Source organism: Capra hircus, chromosome 10, assembly GCF_001704415.2.
Source record: "Capra hircus breed San Clemente chromosome 10, ASM170441v1, whole genome shotgun sequence".
Lineage (NCBI taxonomy): Eukaryota > Metazoa > Chordata > Mammalia > Artiodactyla > Bovidae > Capra > Capra hircus.
Window position 1 is genome coordinate 26904600 of NC_030817.1, and position 13695 is coordinate 26918294.

At 38.0% G+C, this 13695-nt stretch overlaps 1 protein-coding gene across 1 annotated transcript in view; it reads right to left on the bottom strand.

Moving 5' to 3' along the window:
- SYNE2 (spectrin repeat containing nuclear envelope protein 2) overlaps window positions 1-13695 on the bottom strand; it is a 323992-nt gene that overhangs the window by 181888 nt on the left and 128409 nt on the right. The window contains 5 exon segments of the mRNA XM_018054080.1: window positions 5617-5767; window positions 7718-7897; window positions 10306-10916; window positions 11737-11884; window positions 12689-12846. Of these exon segments, the coding sequence (XP_017909569.1) occupies window positions 5617-5767; window positions 7718-7897; window positions 10306-10916; window positions 11737-11884; window positions 12689-12846 (1248 nt within the window).

Sequence of the window (13695 nt, forward strand, 5' to 3'; positions counted from 1 at the left end):
GACCCAAATTTCATACCTTATACAAAAACTGATTCAAAATGGATGATGAACTTAAACGTCAATCATTAACACCATAAAACTTTTAGAAAAAGAAATAAGAGATAATCTTCAGGATCTGTGCCAGGCAAACAATTCTGAGACTTTGACGCCAAAAGTACAATCTATGAAAGGAAAAACTGATAAACCAACCTTTACCAAAATTTTAATCTTTTGTTTGCAAAGACCCTGTTAGGGAGATGAAAAGGCAAGCTACAGTTTGGGCGAAAATATTTGCAAATCATATATCTGACAGATGACCAGTGTGTAGAATGTGTGTGTGTGTGTATATATATATCTCAAAACTTGACAGTTAAAAAAAAACAAAAATCTAATTAGAAAATGAGCAAAAGGTATAAAAAGAGATGTCTGCAAAGATGACATTCAAATGGCAAATAAGCACAAGAAAAACTGATCGATACCACTAGCAATTAGGAAAATGCCGATGAAAACCACAGAGCGATACCACTACATGTGTATCAGAATGACTAAAACAAAAAGACATCTAATGCTGGCAAAGATGTGCAGAAACTGGATCCCTCATACATTGCTGGTAGGAATGTAAAATGGTACAGCCACTCTGGAAAACAATTTGAAAAATTAACATACAACCCAGCAACTATACTCCAGGGCATTTATCCCTGACAAATTAAAAAGACAACACATAACAAGTGGTGCTGGGAAAACTGGTCAACCACTTGTAAAAGAATGAAACTAGATCACTTTCTAACACCGTACACAAAAATAAACTCAAAATGGATTAAAGATCTAAATGTAAGATCAGAAACTATAAAACTCCTAGAGGAGAACATAGGCAAAACACTCTCAGACATAAATCACAGCAGGATCCTCTATGATCCACCTCCCAGAATTCTGGAAATAAAAGCAAAAATAAACAAATGGGATCTAATTAAAATTAAAAGCTTCTGTACAACAAAGGAAAATATAAGCAAGGTGAAAAGACAGCCTTCTGAATGGGAGAAAATAATAGCAAATGAAACAACTGACAAACAACTAATCTCAAAAATATACAAAGCAACTTCTGCAGCTCAATTCCAGAAAAATAAACGACCCAATCAAAAAATGGGCCAAAGAACTAAATAGACATTTCTCCAAAGAAGACATACGGATGGCTAACAAACACATGAAAAGATGCTCAACATCACTCATTATTAGAGAAATGCAAATCAAAACCACAATGAGGTACCACTTCACACCAGTCAGAATGGCTGCGATCCAAAAATCTGCAAGCAATAAATGCTGGAGAGGGTGTGGAGAAAAGGGAACCCTCCTACACTGTTGGTGGGAATGCAAACTAGTACAGCCACTATGGAGAACAGTGTGGAGATTCCTTAAAAAATTGCAAATAGAACTACCTTATGACCCAGCAATCCCACTTCTGGGCATACACACCTGAGGAAACCAGAATTGAAAGAGACATATGTACCCCAATGTTCATCGCAGCACTGTTTATAATAGCCAGGACATGGAAACAACCTAGATGTCTATCAGCAGATGAATGGATAAGAAAGCTGTGGTACATATACACAATGGAGTATTACTCAGCCGTTAAAAAGAATTCATTTGAATCAGTTCTGATGAGATGGATGAAACTGGAGCCGATTATACAGAGTGAAGTAAGCCAGAAAGAAAAACACCAATACAGTATACTAACACATATATATGGAATTTAGGAAGATGGCAATGACGACCCTGTAGGCAAGACAGGAAAAAAGACACAGATGTGTATACCGGACTTTTGGACTCAGAGGGAGAGGGAGAGGGTGGGATGATTTGGGAAAATGGGAATTCTAACATGTATACTGTCATGTAAGAATTGAATCGCCAGTCCATGTCTGACGTAGGGTGCAGCTTGCTTGGGGCTGGTGCATGGGGATGACCCAGAGAGATGTTGTGGGGAGGGAGGTGGGAGGGGGGTTCATGTTTGGGAATGCATGTAAGAATTAAAGATTTTAAAATTTAAAAAAAATTTAAAAAATTAAAAAAAAAATAAATATCACACTAAAAAAAAAAAGACAACACACACACACACCCTATACCAATATTTATAGCAGCTTTATTTATAACAGCCCCAAACTAGAAACAATCCAGATGTCCAGGAGACCATTAAACAGGCTGTGGTACACTCATACCATGGAATCCTACCCAGCAAAAAAAGAGAACAAACTATCAATGCATGAGAGCCCGAATGAATCTCCAGAAAATTATGCTGAATGAAAATAACCAATCCCTAAAGGTTATGCTTTAGGCTTCCCTTGTGGTTCAGCTGGTAAAGAATCTGCCAGCAATGCAAGAGACCTGGGTTTGATCCCTGGGTCGGGAAGATCCCCTGGAGAAGGGAAAGGCTACCCCCTCCAGCATCCTTGCCTGGAGAATCCCATGGACAGAGGAGCCTGGTAGGCTACAGTCCACGGGGTCGCAAAGAGTCGGACACGACTGAGCGACTTCACTTTCACTTTCACCCACTCCAGTATTCTTGGGCTTCTCTTGTGGCTTACCTGGTAAAGAATCTGCCTATAATGTGGGAGACCTGGGTTCAATTCCTGGGTTGGGAAGATACCCTGGAGAAGAGAAAGGCTACCCACTCCAGTATTCTGGCCTGGAGAATGCCATGGACCATATAGTCCATGGGGTCACAAAGAGTCAGACATGACTGAGCAACTTTCACTCAAAGGTTATGCACTGTATGATTTCATTTATATAGCATTTTTTACAATGACAAAATTACAGAAATGAAGAACATATTAGTGGTTGTGAGGAGGTAGGAGCAAGAGGGAAATGGTAGGGCTATAAGATGACCACACCAGGTATCAAGTGGTGATGGAAGTGTTCTTTCTCTTGATTGCATCATTGTCTGCAACCTAACTACAATATTGTACTATAGTTATACCAGACATTACCATTGAGGAAACTGAGTAAAGGGCACACAGGATCTCTCTGTATTATCTCTTATAACTGCATGTGAATCTATAATTATCTCAAATTAAAAGTTAATTTAAAAATGAAATTTACTTAAATGTTTTAAATGAAAAAAAGAGAAAACTGGGGAGTCTCTGTCTCCTGACCTGAAGTTGACTAATACTTTGGCAGAGCAGAGAAGTAGACATTGGTGTTTTTTTCTTTCTACCCATTCAGGACACTTGTTCAACTAAATGGAAATATATATATATATGAATATATATATATATACACATATGTATCCTGTTCTTTATTACATTCAAAGAGCTTTGTTGTTACACTGACGCAAGCTACTGGTGGGGGATGAGAAAAACAAGAGCAGGAGAGGACACCTCTAGTATTGACAGGAGCTGCAGGTTTTGTCCTACAATGAATGGAAGGAGTCAATAAAGGAAAGCAGACACCCCCTGACATTTCTCAAACTTTAACAGTCCCCTGACATTCTAGCCTTCTAGTCTTACTTTTGCACTTCTGCCTTTCATTAAAGAGAGTGGAAATTCGGCACCATACCCTAGATAAACATCCAGGTTTCTATGGTTCTTAAGGACAAAAGTTCTCAGTGGTATCATATTTCAGCCACTGGTGCAAAGTGTCATGAAAATACATATGCCAGAAGTCGATTGTTTCTCAAGACCATACCTAAGTCATCACAAAATTAACAGAGAGTTACATTAACAGCTGCTAGCACAATTTACTTTTTCCAGACAGGTTAAAAAAAAAAAAAAAAGCATTAGAGAAAATGATTCAACACAAGCGTACTTCTATATCTCCCATACAAAATGATACATTATTTCAGCAAATATACAAAGATACCATGCTAGATATAAGATTCTCAATCTAATAGTAAAAACCTGGACATTTATACATTTCTTAAATATAATCAGTTGTTTCATTAATTTCAAGATATTCTTGTGAGTAAATCTTTACACTTGAGAAAGAGGTATAAAGCTAGCCATTTTTTACTTTTACAGTTCAAGTTTCAAATATGTCTTCAGGTAAGACAATATTATGGTTGAAACACAACTTTGTAGTCAGGCTAAGCTTAAATAATAATTCTATCACTTATTAGCCATATAATCTTTGGAAAGTTATTTAACCTCTATCCTTGCTTTATTTCTTTGTTTACAGAGAAAGTTGGTAACCTGTCCAGCTAAGCTGGGCGTGGGGGGCGGGGGGTGGATACGGTTACACCATCACAGTGGGCCTGGCACAAAGCAAGAATAGTTGCAAGTCAAGAGGGATTTGCTCTCTGGTCAGTTTAAAAGGCAGGGACTCAGGATCTGTGAGTATCTAAGGCAGAGACCTGGATCCTGAAACAAGAGCACAGGCTGAAAAATGGGTGCTGGGGGTGGAGTAGAAAAGTAGCTGTATGAACTGGGACATGTTTTAGGCAAAGACTAAATTGTCTGTAAGAATCTGGTCTACAGGCATACCTCAGAGACATTGCAGGTTTGGGTCCAGATCATGGAAGTAAAGGAAGTATTGCAATAATACAAGTCACGTGAATATTTTAGTTTCCAGACACATTTAAAAATTTTGTTTATGTTACACTGCAGTCCATGAAGTGTGCAATAGCATTATGTCTTAAACAATGCACATACCTTAATTTAAAAATACTTCACTGCTAAAAAAACTTGGACCGTTCTCTGAACCTTTAGCAAGCCATAACCTTTGCTGGTGAAGGGTTTGAAATACTGTGACCCAGGGACACAAAGAGAAAATGCTGTTGGAAGAATGGTATCGATAGACTTGCTCGACAAAGTGTTACCACAAACTTTAAATTTGAAAAGACACAATAAAGCAAAGTCTAATAAAACGAAGTATGTCTGTATATAAGCTTCATTAATGTTGCTCTCAATCACTGTAAAGTTTAATAAAATTGCTTTCTAAGAGCCAGGTGTGTCAAGTAGATGATATTTCACACATGCCTCTGACACTCTGACAGCACTTTAGTATAGAGTACTCAGAAAACCAGGAGGAAGTGTAATTTTCTGGTGTATAAGAATACAGTGTAACATATTCTTTTCTAAGTACTCCATTCTTCTGCCACTCTGGTTGATAACCACATAAAATCATAGAAAATAATGACATCTAGTGTCCAAAAGTGTAATTCTTAGACTATAAAGTTGTGATTGGCAAGGCTATGAACACAGATGGAGCAACTTGGAGATAAGCTCACACATCTTTACAGAAAGAGAGGAAATAAAAAGATAATTTTTTCCTTTATCCACTAACAACCGATTTTAGGGATTTTCCTAGTACCCTCTTTCTCTTAAGGCTGTGGTGAAATCAGGTTCTTCTTAGGTGGAAAGTCAGTGCACAGACTGTTCCAACCTTTCAGCAAGGGCAAGTCCAGACTCCAAGAGAACCATACCACCAATATCAAAACCCAAACAGATGCAACCCAGTATTAACTTGGGGACCAACTTTTTTTCAAGGCCTGGGGATAAATTCAATAAATTCTTGTATACCTGGTAAAACAGGGTCACTAATAACTACTTCTAAACTACATTTTGAAAATGATTCCACTGATAACCTTCTCTCTATTGTCAGGCTTGCAATCGAGGCCACTGTGTAGTCTCGTTTGGAATCTGGACTCACCTCTGCTATCCTTTTCTTCAAGTTCTCCTTTCCCATGTAGGAAGCCTGGAGGGAGATGACATTCTCTTCTTTTTGAATCAATGTTGTCAGGACACTTTTAAAATTCTGATACTGTTTTAAGAGCTCCAAAACTCTTTCACATTGGTCAAGGCTATGAAAAAAGTAACACAGCTAAATTTCTGAAAGTTACAAAACCATTCTTTCTCTTTGTAGTATGCTATAAAAATAACCTAATAAGTTATAGGAGGATTTTTCCTCTAGACATGGTTTATAATATTGTTTTACAATTTAACCCAAGAATGATGGTATATGTAATTATTTGACAAATGGATGGTCTAAATAAGGACTGGATTACTATTTTCACTAGATCAATATTAAAAAGTTACCAGATGTAAGCTCTAGACAGAAACACAGGATTCATAACCCTAAGGAATCAGCACCTCGATTTCATCTTTAACTAAAAGATATCTTGGAAAATGGTGCCTCTTTAGTGTTATTTTTGGACATTGTTTCAGTGTTAATTCAATACGATTCAATTACATCTATTTCAACTCATTATAGATTTTAGTCATTAAAAAAAAAAAAGCTTAAGTAGGATAGATGACGCGGCAGTTAAAAGACAGCTGGTTTCTATTTATGGCTGGGTAAAATCAGTCATGTGACCTTAAGTAAGTTACTTCAGGCTCTGTGGACCTCACTTCTTTCCTCTGTAAAATCCAAGAGTGGACTAGATCAAACACCACATGGCTTCATCTTGAATACTGTATACTCAGGTTCCAGCAGGAAGCAGAAGGCACACTCAGATGGAGTTCTGTGGTGGAAGGACCACTGAGGGTAGAGTTAAGGGAAACGACAAGGCAGCTGGGACACCTAGAAACTAACCTTTCCAATAACAGATGTGCCACCTGGCCTCCAGAGGAGAGAGGGAAAGTGCCCTGAGCCAAAGAGGGAGCCGGCAAGAGTGGTTAGAACCTCTGCTGAAAAGGGCGGGGTTAAGACCACCTTGACTGCGTTCTCTTCTTGCTCACGAATCACCCATTAGTCCCTCCCAGTTCCCAACCCAACTGGAACCCTTGAGTGGTATGGTCCCTGGAATGGTCAGCCCTCCCAGCCACTCCCACCCTCAGGCAGAAAGCAAAGGGAGAAGATAAGGATGAAGACTGTCCAGCTGCACTGCCAACCAGGATTGGTGAGTACTGACTGCTACAAAATTAGGAAAACTCTGAGCCTTGTCCAGGCTCTTTAGGAAAGATGGTGGTAACTGACTGACAACACCTGTCAATCATGTAGAGGTGTAATTTTCTGGTAGAGTAATGGCCCCAACTTCCAAAGACATCCATGTCCTCATCCCTGGATCCTGTGAACACCTTCTATACATAGCAAAAGGAACTCTGCAGATGTGACTAAATTAAGGAACTTAAAATAGGGACACTTTCCTGGATTATCTGAATGCGTGTAACATAATGACAAGGTCCTTATAAGAAGGAGACAGGAGGGTTAGAGTCAGAAGGAGATGTGATAACAAAAGCAGAGATGAAAGAAAGACAGAGATTGAGATCTGAAGATGCTACTCGGCTGGCCTTAAAGATGGAAGGGGACACAAGCCAAGGAATATAACAGGCGGCCTCCAGAAAAGGGAAAAGGCAAGGAAGTGGATTCTCTCCTAGAGATTCCAGAAAGGAACACAGGTGATTTTAGGTCTTCCAACCTCCAGACTGTACGATAAGTTTATGTTGCCTTTAAGCCACTACATTTGTGATCATTTATCACAGAAGCAACAGAAAACTAATACAAATGGGCAATAGTAATTATAAATACACTATATATATATTTGTCCTCTCTCTTAGATAACCTTTTAAATTCATTTGCCCATAACCTAGGATTCCAGGTCTTGCCCCAGACATTGGCCTAGTGAGCTTAGTGTGAAACTCTTAAGTTGGCCTCTCCTTGAGGCCCAAGGGACTGTGTTATTAACATACAAATTCCAAAAAGTTAACTGTGCCACAGACAATTTTTCAGATTTGGGAGGGGTTTGGTTTTTTTATTATTATTATTCTCTATTTTAAAATTTTAGCTGGTGGAGGAATTTTTTTCTCCTTACCATTCTGTGACCAAGGTTTTTGCATTCTCCCACAAGACTGCTGTGTCCCGGCACCTTTGACTCAGGGCTTTGTCTCTGCCGTCTTTGAATGGTGGAAGAGAATTCACCATTTCTTGCAAGTGTTTCTTCTCTTCTTCATATTCATCTAGGTCTTTATCCAGTCTGATTAACGATTTTCTCCTTGAACATGAGAGAGAAAATTTTAATTGCCAGTTATCAGTATTGGCGAATTTTGATTCAATACAAATTTGGGTAATTCATGGAGCACACTAACTTTAATTTGCCCTCATGAGATTTATGCCAAGATCACACATTCCTATGACAGAGTTCAGGAGGTGCATTTCCAGAACTAGTTTGTGTTTTAAATAGAACAGACATACAAAACCATAAGCAGTAACATTTCTCAGTGATGAACACACTTATAAAGGGTGTGTATATGCATATGAGAAAAAAGAAAGAATATGTGTGCATGGGTGGGATAGAAAGGATGATATGGAGAGAGGAAAAAAGACAGATGGCAGAACACTGCAAACCCCTCAGGCAGGGCACAGGGGGTATAAAGAAAGGGAATGCAAATGTGTACAAAAAGCCCCCCAAAATAAAGAAGAGTCATTTGAACTAAGGGTTTCAACATACAAATTAACCCTGGCAAGGCTAACTCCATTTGCTTAGGTCTAAATTGCTTTTATCAGATATCTCTCTGCCTCTACTTCCTCTCTTCCAATTCTCTACTGAATCCACTCCGATAAGACACTCACTCCTCCAAGACTGCTTGTCAAGCTACCCAGTAACTTTCACATTGCTAATCCCATGTCCCAATCTCCATCATCTTCCTTCAACAGTAGGCAGCATATGACACAGCTAATCGTTTCTCCTCATTGAAAGGTGTTGTCACTTGACCTCCAGGATTCTCTTGACTTCCCTTCAAAATCATTGCAGACAGTGAGTGACTGCCAGCCATGAAATTTAAAGACACTTGCTCCTTGGAAGAAAAGCTATGACAAACACAGACAGGATTACTTTGTGACATGCATATGCAATCCTAGAGACATTACTTTGACGACAAAGGTCCATGTAGTCAAAGTTATGGTTTTCCCAGTAGTCACGTATGGATGTGAGAGTTGGACATAAAAAAAGCTGAGCACCAAAAAATTGATGCTTTTGAACTGTGGTTTGGAGAAGACTCTTGAGAGTCCCTTGAATTGCAAGGAGGTCAAACCAGTCAATTCTAAAGGAAATCAATCTTGAATGTATACTGGAAGCACCGACACTGAAGTTGAAGTTCCAATACTTTGGCCACCTGATGTGAAAAGCTGACTGATGCTGTGAAAGATTGAAGGTAGGAGGAGAAGGGGACAACACAGGATGAGATGGTTGGATGGCATCACCAATTCGATGGACATGAGTTTGAGCAAGTTCCAAGAGATGGTGAAAGCCTTCTCTGTAAAACTGTGCCTAATGACCACTTTTGAATTGCAACCACCTCCTCCTTCTCTGCTTAACTTTTCCCCATAGCCTTTAGCACCAGCGCACATACTGTATATCTTCTTCTTCTCTCCACTAGATAATAAGCTCTACAAAGGGCAAGAATTTTTGTCTGTTTTGTTAACTGCTATATCCCCAGGACCTAAAACAATGCCTGGCTTGTTCTATTGATAACTCAAATAAAATTAAAGCAACTTACCATCTATCAACATGTAGTTTTCACTTGTAAATTAGTATTTATTTATTACTAATTTATTTATGAATCTATAATAAATGCATTAACAATCAATAACTAAATCAGTTCCATGCCTTATTAAGAATTGGAGCATTGCAGAAACAGATGTCTCATTGAGACGAGAGCTCAGGGAGATTTCAGAGGGAAGAGCTTAATCAGCTAAAGAACCCTGGGAGAGCACTGAGCCTGAGGGATTAGAGGTGGACAGAAGAGCCAGGAAAAGGGGGAGGTTTAGAAGGGGGAGGGGAGCTCCACAAAAGTAACTCTTTTGCTAGCTTTTGCTAACGTTTTCATTTTCAGGATCTGAATGCCAGAATTATAGCGGCAGCACTCACACAGAAGGCTGCCAACTGAGTTGAAGTCAACACCAACTTTAGTTTACCTATTAAACTCAGTCCCCTGCATTCCCACTCAGTCCCCAACCAATGAAGGAAGAAGTCAGGACAAGGGGGCATGTGCATCTCCCACTTGTCTATCATCAAATGTGTGTAGTTTCCCAGGACTTCCCCCATCAAGAGAACCCCATAATAAATACACAGCAGTCAAGAGACTTTTCAGCAACTCATGGATCTTATACATATCTTATTTCACTCTTCCTTCATCCAGAAGAATGAAAACTTTAAAGAAAAAAAATTATTTCCCTATTAAACTGAAAAAAAAAAACAATTATATAACACTTTGTAAAGGCATAGTATCAACAAAAAGGAAGTTTGTCTGAAAAGTCTACAAAAAAGAACGCTGAATCCTGAATAGAGCAGGATGGAACAGAAGTTGAAAGACAGGAAGCATTTATTTCACCTAAAGGATACTTGGAAAAAAAACAAACAGAAGAATGTCATCTGGCATGGAGATGGATAAAAATACCTACCTTTGTTTTATTGCTGGAACAGTCGGATCCTTCAGGCCAATTTTACTGATTTGATTGTGTACATCTTGAATATTTTTCAGGAGTTCGTCATTCTTAAACACACAAGCCCCTAGTAATTTGTCTTCTTCAGTGACTTCCTCCTGCCCACCAGAACAATGTGTCTCAGATAAGTTTTCGGACAAAACATCCAGAAGTTTTTCACAGGAGGTGTTTTCACCCTGTTCAGTGTCTTTAATGCTTATACCAAGCATCTTCAAATGCTCATCCAAATGTCTGGCCTTGTCTCTCATCCGATGAATTTCCCTCTTTTTATCTTCCACCGTCAAAGTATTTGCTGGTACCCCGTGTGAATCTGAGGCTGAATGGTCTGTAAGAAGCTCACTAGAGAGTCCAGCTGCTCTCAGAGAAGCCAAAAAATCTTCCAGAGCTTTGAGAGCATCTTCGTTCTTCTGTACTCTGTGACTCATTTCTTCCAGTTGTGTTCTGTGTTTCAGAATAATATTCTGTGCTACATGCAGGTCAAGGGGGTGTAATTCCTTTAATGCAAAGTTGCCTGACTGTCCCAAATTCTTACATGTTTCAATCTGTTTTACTATGGAATCTTGGATATTCTAAAATAAAAGTAATAAGAAAAGCTGAAAGACTGAGGTAGAAGAAAGACTGTATAACAGAAAATAACCCAGAATTAAGTCACTAGATTTGATCTAGAAAACGGCTTCTCAATTTAACCAAGGTTGACAGCTTTGACAGAAGGAACATTTTAATTACAAATGATCCAATGACCCAGTTGTTTTCTTATCTGATAGCCTTCCTGATGTTTTGGTCTCCAAAAGAAAAGAGGTATATCAAATTACTGATGCAATGAAAATAATTACAGATTGATCTGCTGAGACACCTGTTTATAATTTGAAAAATAAAACAAATATTTTCAATTTAAGATGAGATTGGGAATAAGTAAACTACAGAATATGATAATTTAAGCCTATGAGTCTATACAGAGATTTAGGATTTCAGTCACTGGAGAAGGCATTCATCACCAAGCCTTCATTTACTTAAAAACTTTTTATCTGGTATTGGAATATAGCCGATTAATAATGCTATGATGGTTTCAGGTGAACAGTGAAGGGACTCAGCCATACACACACCTGTATCCATTCTCCCCCAAACTCTCAGCAAGCCTTCATTTTTAATTCAAAGAAAATACATTATTATTTACTCCAAGGTAACTACTTCTGGACTGGTGAGGAATTAAAGAGTTGAAAAATAAACAAGTCTATATTATATAATAACAAGTCTATATTATTGAAGGTTTTTCTGTAATGGTTTATATTCTAAAGAAATACTATTGATGTTTAATAAAAGCCCATAAACATATATAAATCTCTGAAGAACTGATAATTCCATAAATATACTGTGAGAATTTATATTTACCCTCAGGTTTTGATAAATGTCATCAGCATCAGTGAGATGAAATTCCTGAATGGCCATTTTACAGAGGAGCAGGTCTGTGTTGCAGAGAAGCAGTGACTCCTTCTCCACGGGTAACACCATCTGCAGTACAGTCTCTAAAGACTCCATTCTGGGTGGAAAATAAGCCAGCCATTAGGGGAAAACACAGCAGAAAGTTATCCTATAAAACATATCAATGCCATTATTAACCAAGAACAGAAAACAATTATTCAATGAAAATACATATAATAATATGCATAGATCATCACATTAGAAGTCAAACCCAGTGATCCACAATGGCAAATGAGCTATTTGCTATATCCAAGTATTTTTGATAATTTAACTGACTGCACTAAATGGAAAACTGGTGTAAAACATACTAAGCTTTTCCCTCCCTTTTGACATATAAAATACTTTGATGTAATTGAACCTTGCCTTGGTGACAAAGAAACTCATATGAATACTAATTATTTGATTAGTGAGACTATAATAGCCTTCAAAGACTAAGCTAATTAATAACTTGAAATGTGTGAATCTGAATAAGTAGAATGTAGATTCTGAGCCTCAGTTTCATCTGATGTCAAATGGGTAGATGTGCTGGAATATGTAAAGAAAAAACAATAGCACTCTCATTCTAGAAATGAGGAAATCAAGGCCCAGAAGTCATGTGATGTGCCCAAATTCAGGCTCAAGGGGAGACAGTGGGAAGCTCAGCCTTTGGAACTCAACAAAACTTAAGTTTCTGGGTAGTGTGACTTGGTTTTATGATTTAACTTCCTTCAGTAGCAGTTTCCTCCTCAGCTTCTCTTACGGCTGCTGTGACAATTAAATAAAATAACACACTTCGTAAATATGATACTAACCTTGCTTAAAACAGCATTAACAAATTCAGCAAATTTAGTAAACGCATGGTTAATAGATCCCAGAATAATACCTGGACTTAAGAGTCATCTGAAGCTCTCTTTCTTTCTCCTTTAATTTGTCTCTTGCCTTAACTATAAAAGGCTTCTTAATGTCACTCTCAAGCTCTTCTAACTTCAATGAAGTGATTTCAAACTCTTTCCAGCAAGCATCAGTTTCATTTTTTAAGACCTGTGTGGAATACATAATTTATTAATGAATGGGTTAATAGGCACAATTATTCTATTCTTACAAAACGAAACATTCACAACTGTGGGCACAAGCAAGTTTCACATCTTCAAGTTTCACATGAAGATACATTTGAAAAGATATCTTCCAACCATCTACAAGTAAACTGTCCTTCAGAGAACAATTACATTAACTGTGCCCTCAGAGGAGCCACTGAAAGAAGTCAGGGGAATCAGCAACATGACTTTCAAGGAATCCAAACCCCCTTCCTGAAGTGAGATACACAGAATACAACTCAGAAAGACACACAGAGAAGGAAGGACAGATATTCTATTAGATATTCCAGTTTTCTCTAGATAATCATTTTTCTCCTTAAACTAAAACTGCAGCAAAACAGAATATTTCTGTCAAAAGAGAAGTGAATAAAATTAATTTATGATTTATTATCAAACATCTAAAATTCTATACTATTCCAAATCTTTCTTTTGGTTCTATTTTTTAAAAAAGAAGGCACTGCTATAAAATCTGAGTGTTCATTAGCATCATTTGTCCTTCACTTTCCCCAAGGATTTAGTTTAGCTTTTCTAATCAACTTATTATTCAGTCACAGGAGTAAGGTCTCAAAGGCAATTTCTTAATTATGATGAAAACATGCTAAATTCATCACTTGAACAACAGAGATTTTCACACATGAATTTTGCTTGTTCAGATGGAAAATAGAAAGGAGCCATTTGGTAGAATGTGATTCAGAAACTGGCATCTTAAAAGGAAGATAACTAGAAAATATCAGAGGCACTGAAGGAAGCACCCATGGCCTTTTCTCCACTGGATATGCCTTCTCTAAGGGTTTAC